Source organism: Salmo trutta, chromosome 29 (assembly GCF_901001165.1).
Source record: "Salmo trutta chromosome 29, fSalTru1.1, whole genome shotgun sequence".
Classification (NCBI taxonomy): Eukaryota; Metazoa; Chordata; class Actinopteri; order Salmoniformes; family Salmonidae; genus Salmo; species Salmo trutta.
The window spans coordinates 45,179,964-45,194,188 of NC_042985.1; the positions used below are offsets into that span (position 1 = coordinate 45,179,964).

At 41.1% G+C, this 14,225-nt stretch overlaps 1 protein-coding gene across 3 annotated transcripts in view; it reads left to right on the plus strand.

Moving 5' to 3' along the window:
* rgs3b (regulator of G protein signaling 3b) overlaps positions 1-14,225 on the plus strand; it is a 95,760-nt gene that overhangs the window by 69,351 nt on the left and 12,184 nt on the right. For all 3 annotated transcript variants that reach the window (XM_029722334.1, XM_029722335.1, XM_029722336.1), the window contains 2 exons: positions 7,358-7,428; positions 12,896-12,994. In XM_029722334.1, the coding sequence (XP_029578194.1) occupies positions 7,358-7,428; positions 12,896-12,994 (170 nt within the window). The remainder of the gene's footprint in view (positions 1-7,357; positions 7,429-12,895; positions 12,995-14,225) is intronic.

Consider the following 14,225-nt stretch of genomic DNA (forward strand, 5'->3'; position numbering starts at 1 on the left):
ATCTGGTTTGCGCTTAGTGGGACTATCATTTGTTTTTCAACAATGACCCAAAACACACCTCCAGGCTATGTAAGGGCTATTTGACCAAGAAGGAGAGTAATGGAGTGCTGCATCAGATGACCTGGCCTCCACAATCTCCCGACCTCAACCCAATTGAGATGGTTTGGGATGAGTTGGACCGCAGAGGGAAGGAAAAGCAGCTAACAAGTGCTCAGCATATGTGGGAATATGTGTGTAAAATACTTTTTTGAAGATTGTACTGATTATTATGAGCTAATGCTAAGCTATTTGTCAGCTATGTATGGCGTCATGATTTTTGACATTATACAATGCATTCGGGGTGTCACGTAAACATCAGTCAGACAAAATATGTTATAAAGAAGTGAAGGAATGGTTCACTCATCATTCGGGTAAACTTCCGGAAGTGAACAATCATAGACGAAACATCCCCTTCAACATGCATACTGCAAACAGACCAAACTCATCTTGTCTCCTTTTATTATCTTAGGTGACGCAAAAAACAAACATGGCGGCGCACACAAACTACACACTTTCTAGAAAGTGTTTTACTCAATTATTTCAATCAATGTTGAGCTCACCCGTAATGTGATGAGTTATAGATAGTAATTTTATTAGCTAATTCATATTGCGGTTTCTGTCAGTCGAGCATTATTTAAATATGACCGCTTGTGTTACGTCAATCTTTCCTCAGTTAGCGCTAGGACTAATGTAGTCTACATTTTCCGGTTTGGATGATTGTGTATGCCTTTACTACTTCTGTGAATGTCTGAACATTGCATCCAACAATAAACTGGTCACATTCAGGACATCATTTTTTAAGGACTTTGTATCTGCAATATGTTTTTGTGAAAAAACAGTGTGGCTAGCTCAAATGCTGACTGTTGCATCAATCAAAGTAATGCATGTATTTACGTGTTGATGGTCTTCGTCGTGTATCTCTGTTGGGCCCAGGCCTTTGTGAAAAGGGTTCTGCTTGGTGGAAAGGGTTCGATTGGGCCTTCTCCTTGGGATGGCCTTCTCCTTCGTTCTCAGGTGTAAGGCTCTGATTGTCCACAAGAGGTCACAATGTCCTTCTTAGTTGTCTATTTACTTGCACTTGTTCTGGAAGAGTGGTCTTCTGAAGACGGCTAATCAGCTGTGTCGATGATCCCCAGAGTGGTGATGAGAGCAGTGTAGATGACGATGATTTGAAGAGAATAACCGGATGGTCATACTTAAATTCACTTTCTTAGATGCAGTACTTAGAACAGCTACTCAACCGTAACGTCTTCTTCAACCTCGTGTTGAGTTTCAGGGTCATGACTAATGTAAACCTAACTACAGCTTGTAGTCCATTTAGTCTGGTATGTTAATTCTTAACTCAATCTTTTATACCCTCGGGTGAAAAGGGTGCACTTTCGTCCTGCTGACACGCTCTCTGGGCTCCCTATAGTGTGGCTAGTTACAAGGCAAAGTATCGTAATTACTATGATCTCGTTAGAGAACTAAAATCACAATCCTATCGCCACAAAAACATTCTCTATATCTTTGATATTTTCTACACCACGTAAAGGATGTAAACCTGATATACACCGTGTAAAAGCTCCTGAAGTTAGTATTTTCATTATAATGTCTTTATGCAATTTTTAATGACATCACAAAATATACATTAATTTTCTATATTCCATCTCTCATCATTCCCAACATTCGGATGTTGAAATATATTGTCCCAGTGTTCATTGTTGGATGTTGAAGTTTTTGTCTGCAAAATCTTCTGTAACAAAGAAACATTCCATTCACCCATACTAGAAAACAAAGGAATCGTCTGCTGCCTACAATTTATGATTGATGTGAGGTGTCATAAAATCCCCACATCAATCCCTCCGCCCCTATGTGGGTGAGAGGGCTCTGTAGATGCCGATCCACTGTAACCTGATCTTTGGATCCTCACAGACAGTCATGACAGTCCCCCTCTGGTGGGTTCAACCTTGGAAGGATTCTGCAAGTTGCAACCCACCACAAGAATGACCATCGGATGTCCTGGTTTGTGGATTATCGTAGCAGTCCCCCCCCCCCGGTGGTTTAACCTGGTAGGATTTCTGTAAGCTGCAGACCACCACCAGAATGGACAGGGGAGGTCCGGGCTGTGGCTCGCCATTCCGGACCCGTCGTCCGGTTGTCCTGGATAGTGGATCTAGGCAGTAACTTAGGCAGACGTTAACAACATACAACACTCAGGCAATACATCATTACATTTCTTCCCCAAATTAGCGTTGTGGCACGAACTGGTGGCCGTATGGGGAACGGGTTTGTGGCTCAATCACTTCCTAAGTGTCAAAGCGAATGAAACAAAAATGAATAAAAACACAAACGAAAGATATACAAAATATAGCTACCACACCTTAATCATCTAATTTGACTATTTTCTATATACGTCCAAGGTCTTGGCTAAATTACTCTGTCATGGCATTGTCTCTAATGTCATACCTAGGGCGACCCTACTTGAAGGTTAAGAGACAATGAAAAATGGCACCCTGAATGCCAAAGCTTCAGGGCTGACCTAGCGAACTATGGAGAAGAGGCTGGGGATACTGTGGATGGACCACCTGATAGGGTTTCAGGATCTATTGCCAACTTTCCGAAAATCGGGATTGCTTCCGTCCCACTGGTGATCTTGGAGTTACATTGTGTTGTTTAAGTGTTCCCTTTATTTTTTTGAGCAGTGTATATAAATTCCTGGAATATTTCCATTTTGGAGAATCTCTTAAAATGGGTTAAAGTTATGTATAGTAACACTATGTGTAAAATAGTAAATAATGGCTACTTCTCAAAGTTTTAAACTGTCAAGAATAAAACAAGGTTTTCCACTATCGGTATATCTATTTATTATTGTCATAGAAGTGTTTCCTTTTAAAATCAGATCCAACAATAATATCAAGGGGTTAGAAATCCAGGGTTTAAAAACAAAGGTGCAAAAAGTTCATGCAGTAATACCTGCTCACAGAACTGCATAAAATTTTGTTTGACAGAGATAACAATTTGGGGATTTTGGTGTCTCTAATGCAAGCAACTGCACAATGATCACCGAAATCATTAGGGAAAATACCAACGGCCGAGTATTTATGCCGATTATTTGTTAGAATCACATCAGTAAGTGACTTGCATTTATAATTTGAGTAAAATTGTATGTATTGCACAGTCCTATTATGGCCTCGGAGTTTGGAGACAATCAATCCCAGTTTAAATTGCCCATTAGGACCATTTCATTTCCCCCCCAACCACGCATCAGTTCAGTCAGAGAATCCAGGGATTCTACTTTTTCAGATGGAGGTCTATAGCATCCTATCAAATCTAAGTTCACAACTTTCGATAACTGCAGTTTCTGTCATGCCCTGATCTGTTTCACCTGTCTTTGTTATTGTCTCCACCCACCTCCAGGTGTCACCTGTTTTCCCCATTAGTCCCTGGGTATTTATTCCCGGTGTTCCCTGTTTGTCTGTTGCTAGTTCGTCTTGTCAAGTCAAACAGCGTGCTCCTGTTTTTTTCTTATTGCTCTTTTGCTAGTCCTCCGGGATTTGACCCTTGCCTGCTTTGACTCTGAACCCGCCTGCCTGACCATACTGCCTGCCCTGACCTCGAGGCTGCCTGCCACTCTGTACCTCCTAGACTCTGACCTTGTTTATGATCTTTTGCCTGTCCACAACCTGTCTCTTGCCTGAACCTTGGATTATAATAAATATCAGAGACTCGAACCATCTGCCTCCTGTGTCTCTATCTGGGTCTCGCCCAGTGCCCTTATAGTTTCAGTGCTAAAAACTGTTTTGGTTTAGATAAAGACCTTAGTTCAGATGATTTTAAATAATCCAAACTACAGTCATCTGATACAACACAGTTTTTAGCCAGACCAAACCCTGTAGATGAGAAAGTTTTATGAATATGCCACAGGAGTCAAATGGTATCACAATCGGATCCCTCTGAAAGATGAAAATGGCTATACCATCAGTCAAAATAGGGTTTAGCGGTATCTCTGGGTTAGGGAGATTTGTTTTTGATAATTTAGACTATGCAATGAGACATAACCCATGTAGGCAGCAATTAAAACCATTTGTACAAAAATACCCATTTTAACCACTGAATACAACAATTCACACAAACATTTTTAAATATACTGAGTCTTTTGAAACCTTCAATTCCCTAAAAATGTTCAGCTGTAGCCTACAGGTCTAGTAGAGATAGAAACCATGTGTGCCTGAGCGTTGTTGCCTTAGAACGGCCAGCGATTTCGACAGCTGCTGCAGGAATGTACTGACAGGGATTTGCCCACTGTGTGTATCCCGGCCAATCACCGGTGGCTAGTCCACCCGGTGGGGTATCCTGGGCTAGCAAGCCCAGCGCATCTAGACATTATGTCACAGAGCCTGTTGTTTAATGACAACTCTCTCAGCCTATAACGGTTTTGCTTAGTAATAAAAACTTTTAACACTTGAAATAAACAAAGAGTGTGACACAACACACTCAGCGAAACTGCCCTGCCGCCATCTTGATTCCATCCGATCCGACAATGTAGCACTATGAGTTGTGATAGAAAGTTACAAAAAACAGATCTTGCTACCATGGAAAGAAAAATACCTGTCTATTTGTGGAAAAATCACCCTGATTTAACTCTTTAGTCATATCCCAGTTTACCTATTTGCTTATGGTCTTGTCTACACCTAGCAACCTGTTTTTTTTTATTTATTACATGAACAAAAAATATTCAATTTTATTTGGAATGGCAATCCAGACAAAATTAAAAGTGCCTATTTATATAATGAATATGAATTCGGAGAGCAGAAGTTATTAAATATTAATGCACTAGACCTCTCACTAAAGGAGTCAGTCATACAAAAGTTGTACTTAAATTAAAACTGCTTCTCTAGCAAATTAGTAAGTTTGTCTCAACCCATGTTCAAGAATGGCCTTGCAATTTCAGTTTAATCCATCAGAAAAGACAGAACAAATAATACAACAAATGTTGTGGCTAAACTCAAATATCCTAATTGATAAAAAATATTATTTTTCAATAAAATGTTTTTAAAAAGTATAATCTTTGTAAATGATATCACGAATAGGACTGGTGGAATTATGTCACACACCAGCCTCACAAGTCCTCAACTGGCAGCTTCATTAAATAGTACCCGCAAAACACCAGTCTCAACGTCTACAGTGAAGAGGCGACTCCGGGATGCTGGTCTTCTAGGCAGAGTTGCAAAGAAAAAGCCATATCTCAGACTGGCCAATAAAAATAAAAGATTAAGATGGGCAGAAGAACACAGACACTGGACAGAGGAACTCTGCCTAGAAGGCCAGCATCCCGGAGTTGCCCCTTCACTGTTGACATTGAGACTGGTGTTTTGCGGATACTATTTAATGAAGCTCTCAGTTGAGGACTTGTGAGGCTTCTGTTTCTCAAACTAGACACTCGAATGTACTTGTCCTCTTGCTCAGTTGTGCACCGGGGCCTCCCACTCCTCTTTTCAGGTTAGAGCCAGTTTGCACTGTTCTGTGAAGGGAGTAGTTCACAGCGTTGTACGAGATCTTCAGTTTCTTGGCAATTTCTCGCATGGAATAGCCTTCATTTCTCAGAACGAGAATAGACTGACGAGTTTCAGAATTTTGAGCCTGTAATCTAACCCACAAATGCTGATGCTCCAGATACTCAACTAGTCTAAAGAAGGACAGTTTTATTGCTTGTTTAATCAGGACATCAGTTTTCAGCTGTGGTAACATAATTGAAAAAGGGTTTTCTAATGATCAATTGGCCTTAAATTATAAACTTGGATTAGCTAACATGCTGACCACACCGCTCGTGTCGCGTGCTTGAGCGTTGTAAAATAAATTTCAACATACATGTTATTCAATTATTGCACCCACACTGCTTGCGCATGCCAATGAGCGTCTGCGTTGCCAAGCATTAAAATAGAAGTCACTTCTATTTGTGACGCTGAACGCAGTGTAAGTCTTGCCTCTCCCATCTCTTTATAGAAGCAGATACCCACGTGCCATCTCCTCATTGGTTATACCCACATGGGTGATTAAAAGATGAACTGAGTTCGGTCGGTCGTCGTGGTAACTGAAAGTTAGATGCCAATCGCCATAGAATGTCCAAATAAGAAAAAGACTGGAAGGAGGAGAGATGACCAGAAATGATTTGGTTGACCGTTTTATGTGTGAATTAATTGTCGGAGTAGAGGACCTTGTGCATTTCAGGTAAAATAACAACTCAATGTTTATATCCCAGGACAAATTATCTAGCAACAGCAAGCTAGCTAAATAGGACATATTAGCTAGCAACTGAAAGTGACCTAGCTAAATTGCCATAAATGTTTAATGATTTTCGACCTGTCCCCAAATTAATATAATTGGTTCAGAGTTTGTTTTGATATTTTAACCTGCGTGTCGTGATCGCGTTTGGTCTGGGGGGACAAAATCAATTTGCGCACAATGGCGCACGCACGTGGCCGGTTCGGTGTTACACAACCTGCCATTGGAACAAAGGAGTGATGGTTGCTGATAATGGGTCTTTGTACGCCTATGTAGATATTCCATAAAAAATCTGCCGTTTCCAGCTACAATGGTCGTTTACAACATTAACAATGCCTACACTGTATTTCTGATCAATTTTATGTTATTTTAATGGACAAAAAAAATTGCTTTTCTTTCAAAAACAAGGAAATGTCTAAGTGACCCCAAGCTTTTGAACAGTAGTGTAGGTTCAGAACTTTTGTGAAACAGCACAGTTAAAAATATATGGCAAATAGAAATCAAACTGGATGGACACCAAAAATAGATGGGAGAGGTTGAGGATAGAGGACTAAAAACAAACAAAATATAGCCACAGTAAAATAGATTGTGTCCGTAATATATATATATAGTACGTATATGCTGAAAGTAGAAGCCTAAGTGTTGCTGTTCATTAGTTTACTTGAATTAGGGGAAGGGTGGTATGGTTAGTGGAAAATAATTAAGGAAAATATTTTTTTTAAAGATATGTATATGTGTTGAGATAATGCCAAGAGTGTGCAAAGCTGTCAAGGCAAAGGGTGGCTGGCTACATTGAAGAATCTCAAATATGAAATATATTTTGATTTGTTTAACATTTCTTTTGTATACTACATGATTCCATGTATTATTTCATAGTTTTGATGTCTTCACTATTATTCTACAATGTAGAAAATAGTAAAAATAAGGAAGAAACCCTGGAATGAGTAGATGAGTCCAAACTTTTGACTGGTACTGTACTTGCTCTCTTCCTTATTTTTCTCTGCCTTTCTCATGTTCTAACTCTCTCTTTTTGTGTTCCTTTCTTTCCCCCAAGGTATGCAGTGAATCTGACAGTAACTGTGAGTTTAAACATGGCTACACGAAAAAGAAGAAATCCATGAACCTGTAAGTCCTGAAAAAATTTGGACATTGGAAAAAAATATCTCCAGCGGTCTTGACAGCATAATAGAAGAACTACACTGAATGATATGCCTATGTTTTGTCCATAGGACATATCAAATATACCCAGATATGACACTGACACATGAGTGTCAAACAATTTTACCAGTAGGACATTTACGAGTCACTGCTGCCGTAGCTAAAGCCCTAAAGCCAATGTGGCCGACTGTGTTACTTTTATATATGTCACTGGTTGCATCTCAAATGGCATCCCAAATGGAACCCTATTCCCTACTTTTGACCAGGATCCATCAGGACAAAAATATTTGTATATGTTTAAACAGCATATTTTTTGTTGGTTTTTCATTGAAATTATAAGAACATTTCATAAAATTCCACGTGGATTCACAGCAATGGTTTGGGTGTCACGGTGTGTCCCTTTCAGATGGTTACACATTGCACCAGTACTTCCATTACTGTACCTCAATTCCCCCTCGCCAGGTTTGCATTTCGTTCTCATTTAACATCTCAAAGTATTGCCATACAGGACTTTGCTGCTCTCGCTTGCCTATTTCTGCAATTTTCCAACTGTTAATGACGATGACGTAGTGGTGGAGAGTGACTCCCGGCGCCGACTCCCGTTTTTTGTGTCAAGATAGCGGAATCGACTCCTAAGATTCAGTATTTCTGGAACAGAAGAGACTGAATAGTTGTCATACTTCCAAGAACACAAACACTCGCATCTTTCATAGCGAGTTAGCGAGGGACGGAGAGAGATGGGAGGGTCGGCCACCAGGCAGACAGAGTAAGAACCGTGCACTAGGCCTATCTATCTGCAATCAAAAGATGTATCTTGCAATGGAATGCTGTGTCTTGGCTTGCAATGTCTCACAACTTCAGTAAAGCAGGGCCTATGATCAATGAATAGGCTAGGATATTCTACACACAACATTTTACATTTTGTTTTATCCAGAGCAACTTCAAATTAGTACATTCATTTTAAGATGGGTAGGTAAGACAACACATCACCATCGTACTTAGTACATTTTCCCCCAACAAAGTATTTATCAGCAAAGTCAGTGCTAGTGGGAAAAGAGAAGTGTATTTATTTGTTTTGTGGGGAAGGGTGCACTGTGAGTTATTTAAGATGCTTTTCAAAGAGACAGGGTTTCAGATGTTTTTTGAAAGATGGGCAGGGACTCCGCTGTCCTGACTTTCGGGGGAAGCTTGTTCCACCATTGGGGTGCCAGGACAGAGAACAGCTTTGACAGGGCTGTGCTGGAGTTGCTCTCCCGTAGGGGTGGGAAGGCCAAGAGACCAGAGGTGGCGGAAGGGAGTGCTCGGGTTGGGATGTAGGGTTTGAACATAGCCTGAAGGTAAGGAGGGGCTGTTCCCCTTGCTTCTCTGTAGGCAAGCACCACAAAAATGCTGGATTAAAAAACAGAACGTTGGGTTATTTTTTACACAGCCAATTGCATCACTTATTTGGGTAATCTACTGATCTACTGTGTCAGATCAGTTGGTTATTTTTGGCCACCTATGAAAGTAAATGTCATTCCGCTTCATCTGTTCTGTTGTGTTGTCAACACATGTTAAGGTTGAACACTGAATCTTTTGTAGCTTAATAAGGTTTATGCAAATGTAGTTCCCTATGCGTATCCCAAGGTTGAGATAGTGTCAAGGGAATTATTTTATCCCCATGATAATAATTAACAATCAATAAGCCTTGACTAATTCCCAAGGTTTGTAAGACACTGGGTAAAGAATAATTAGGCAAGGACTCAGCTTTCTGCAAAAGGTCTGTACAGTTTATTCAGAGAACGTTCTGAGGTCCAAATAACAAAGACATTCATTTTATGCTAACTCCCCGCTTACGCACATACCTCCACACAAACAGTAGATATCCTATGCACACCCATACACCCGAACAGTAGGTGAATAGTATCCCTCCCCGGACTTCCCACCACTGTTAATCACTATCCAGCGCTGCCTGTTCCTTTCCCTCGAGATTAGGGGAACCTTGAAGGCTACTCCCTGTCTCTTCACACACACATGCCTACTGTTCCCTTAGGCTCACTAATCTCACACACACACAGACACAAATACACACACACACACACACACACACACACACACACACACACACACACACTTCTCTCCCTTCCGGGTCTCTACTAGACCTTCTGGGACTAACGTTCAGTACTTTAATTATTCATTACCCATGCTACATAACTACTAATTGGTTACGTGACAGGGTCGGATTCTTTATTCATTTACCTTTATTATATAATTCTCTTATCAGATAGTTACCACTTTATGATATGTGACCCGATTCAGGAAACTAGGCGTATGTCGCAAGCCATGACTTCACAAGAGAGCTTTTTGAATGTAAAACATTTTTTAAAATCAAAATGCATTTTTTGGCAGAAATGCCACCCCTACTAGGCCACGCCTCCAGTCTTCTGATCTGACCCTGTAGATAGCTCAATAACCCAGCATCAACAGCCAAACTTAAAGAAATCAATAGGCCAAAATAACACAACGTGTGTTCTGTCCAATATTTACCCAAACTGGGTTGTTTTTAATGCAGCATTTTTTTCAGTGCGCGCCGCTTCGTACTCTGTGGATGTTGTAGAGCGTGAACCTGCAAGAGCGAGTCAGTGCTTTGATGTTTACAGAGAACAAAAGGCTGTTGTCCAGGGTCACGCCAAGATTCTTTGCACTTTGGGAGGGGGACACTGTGGAGTTGTCAACCGTGATGGAGAGGTCTTGGAGCGAGCAGGCCTTCCCTGGGAGGTTGATCTTGAGGTGGTGGGCCGACATACAAGCTGAGATGTCTGCCATGCACACAGAGATGTATGTCGCCACCTGGGTGTCAGAAGGGGGGAAGAGTAGTTGAGTGTCATCCGCATAGCAATGACAGGAGAGACCATGTGACGTTTTGACTGAGCCGAGTGACTAGAGATAAAAGTGGCCTAGAACCTTTGCCCCGAGGGACACCAGTAGTGAGAGCACCCGGTGCAGACACAGATCCGCTACACGCCACCTAGTAAGAGCGACCTGCCTGGTAGGATTGTGCAGAGCCTGAGACACCCAACCTTGAGAGGGTGGAAAAGAGGATCTGATGGTTCACGGTGTCAAAAGCAGCGGATAGATTTAAGAGGATGAGAACAGAGGAGAGAGAGTCCGCTTTAGCAGAGCGGAGCGCCACTATGACACAGAGGAAAGCGATCTCAGTTGAGTGAGTCGCCTTGAAGCCTGACTGGGTAGGGTCAAGAAGATCATTCTGAGAGAGATAACGATAGAGTTGGTCTGAGACTACACACTCATGTGTTTTGGAAAGGAAAGACAGAAGGGGTACCGGTCTGTAGTTTTTGACATCAGCGGGGTTGAGTGTTGGTTTCCTGAGGAGGGGAGTGACTCTGGCCTTCTTGAAGTCAGAGGACGCAGCCAGCGGTCAGGGATGAGTTGATGAGGGAAGTGAGGAATGGGAGGAAGTCTCCAGAGATGGTCTGGAGATGGGAGGAGAGGATGGGGTCAAGTGGGCAGGTTGTTGGGCCGGTGGACATCACTAGTCACAGGATTTCATCTGGAGAAAGAGGTCAAGCCATAAGGTCAAGCCATTCTGTGTGAGTGGGACCAGTTTATGAGTGAATGATGAGCGGATGTCGTCAACCTTTTTTTCAAAGTGGTTAACAAAGTCGTCCACGGAGAGGGAGGAGGGAGGCGGTGGAGGAATAAGGAGGGAGGATAAAGTGGAGAAGATTTTCCCATGGTTGGAGGCAGAAGCTTAAAATGTAGAGTGATAGAAAGTGGCCTTGTCAGAGGATACAGAGGAAGAGAAGGTACAGATGTGGGATTGTAACTTGATCACTTTTGTCGCAGAGAATTTTCCTGCTGCATCAGGAAATTCAAATGAGCCTTGTGAATCTCTGAAAATGAGCAGTTCTCCTTCTCTCCATGTAGGGGAAGTCGAGTCATTGTGATCACGGCTTGCTGTCAAGTAATATTCTCTCTTCAGTGTGCACATATAGTCCTACCGTGTTGGTGTGGGTTTGATTCCAGCCAACACCCATCTGGCACAAATAACTCAATCTCCCCCGATTTACTTGATTAAGTTACACGTTTCAAATATGGCCAGTCCAGGATATTTTACCCACAATCTTGATAAGAAATTACTATACCGGGACACTTTTGGATAAGATAAATAGGAAACAAATAAAATAATATCTATAGGCTTCATCAACATTAGTTTCCGTTCATACAAAGTGTTGGATAAATTGCCACAGTAGATTTGGCATGGTAAACAAGGAAATATTTTTTTATATTGTACGGCCCTTAGTCTTATCAAAAAGGGCTAAATTGTTCCAATGGCAACACCTGGGTAACACCGACATCAACTTTTAGAGAGCTGTAATGAGGTAACCAATAATGGTTGCAATTGTGATCAGCTGTGGGGGTGAATTTAGCGCGTATTGATGGTTTAACGAGACATCAGCTGGCAATAATTTAATCTAGTGCCATCGATGGTTGCAATAAACCCTATGTTAGTTGATTATATTCCAATAGGGCCATCAGTTGATTGACAGATGTAGGCCTACTGTAGAACGATAAACTTTCCTCCAGTGTGGATGCTCACCCAAGTTTTATAGTTATGTGACAGTGACTGCATGGAATTCAAATGAGGAGATAGTGAAGATTTTCTCTTTAATCCATCTAAGGAAAAAATGAGTAGCCCTGTGCCACCACCGTGATGACCAGATGCTCTCAGATAATGAGAGCACACATAGTCAGATGAAGAGATAGCAGCTGGAGTAGCAGTGTCCTCTGGGTTAATCCATGTCATGGCCAAAAAAGTGGATGGACAGAGCGAAGATTGAACACACACTCGCAGCATTAGCAAAGAGAAGGAACTAATGCTATGCTGCCAGCACAATGGAGAGAGGGGGGCAGGCAGAAAGTACTGTGGTGTGCATTTGTCTTGGTAATCAGTATCTCTTGCCTTGCATGCTTTGCAAATTCACCAAAGTATGTCACAACTTTTCCCCCCATCTTTTCATATTGAAATGGACAGCTGCAAGACAGGGAGATCGGCTGACATGACGAATTGTGGGTGCTATCCTGTTTGACCTCCTCTGTTCTTCAGCAGATGCAGACTCAATCACAATCATTACCAAATGTTGCTATGCTCAATTGTTTCTATCATGATATAACTACTCTCATTTTCATTCCCAAAATGATCTCTCCTCATTTTGGAACAAGAACTGTGGAGCCTAGAGACATTTGCTTTTTAAAAAAATCTGATTTATCTTATTTTTGATTTACCTAGAATGTTGTTGTTTCATCCAAACCTTTTTCATTTTCTTCAAGCTGGTTATTTAGCAGCATCATAGAATCTCCTTGCTAGCTCGACTCTATGGGTTATACTCATAATATACTCATTATACTCATAATAAAAAAATGTTTTCCACAGGGCCAAGGACATGAAAAATCGCTTGACTTTCTTGAGGAAGAACGATTTCCATAGCAGCAACCCAACAAGCGGGCTGGAGAAAGTCCTGAAGTCAGTCAAGTAAGAGCCTCCTTGTAAAGAACACTCCGGATATGAGTTTCCCCTAGTTACAGATCTAGGACCAGCTTCCCCTCCCCCAATCCTATCCTTAACCTCTAGAGGATACAACCCCGCAAAAGGGATTGGTTGGATAACAACCAGTGAGATAGCACGGCGCGAAATTCAAAACAAAATAATCTCAAAATTAAAATTAAAGTATTATACGGCATTTTAAAGATACTATACTCGTTAATCCAATCACATTGTCCGATTTCAAAAAGGCTTTACGGTGAAAGCAAAACATTAGATTATTTTTGCATAGCATCTTAGCAGCAAACAAAAAAAGCAATTTTCCAAGCATGGATAGCCATCACAAAACAAGATATACAGCTAAAATTAAGCACTAACCTTTGACAATCTTCATCAGATGACACTCCTAGGACATCATGTTAGACAATACATGCATTTTTTGTTCGATCAAGTTTATATTTGTATCCAAAAACCCAATTTTTACATTGGTGCGTGACGTTCAGAAAATGTTTTCTCCCCATAACTGAATAGGCACATTTAATTTACAGAAGAACTCATAAACGTTGACAAAATGTATAACAATTATTTAAAGAATTAGAGATAATCTACTCCTTTATGCAACCACTTTGTCAGATTTCAAAATAACTTTACGGAAAAAGCACATTGTTCAATATTCTGAGTACAGAACTTAGCCTTCAATGCTAAGCTATACAGTTAGCCTACAACCACAGCGTCGACAAATCTCTAAAAATATGTTCGAAATATTTACTTACCTTTGCTGATCTTCGGCAGAATGCACTCGGATGGGCACCCACTTCCACAAGAAATGTTCATTTGTTCTGCAAAGTCCATCATTTATGTCCAAATACGTCCGTTTTGTTGACCCATCCAGAACACTTTACAATGCCATGTGGCATGGATGCAAATCCATAGACGAAATGTTCAAAGTTCCATTACCGTTTGTAGAAACACGTCAAACGATGTTTACAATCAATCCTTTAGGGTATTTTTTTACGTAAAATTGCGATAATTTTACAACCGGGCAATAGGTATTCATCCCAGAAGAAAAATAAAAAACAACAAAGTCACGTGCACACGCGTCATAAGACACCTGTCCTCAGACTGGCCAGTGATTGACTGAGCCACAATTTTCTGCCCGGTAACAGGTGACGGATGAAACCAGTTCCTAAAGATTGTTGACAGCCAATGGAAGAGTTAGGAG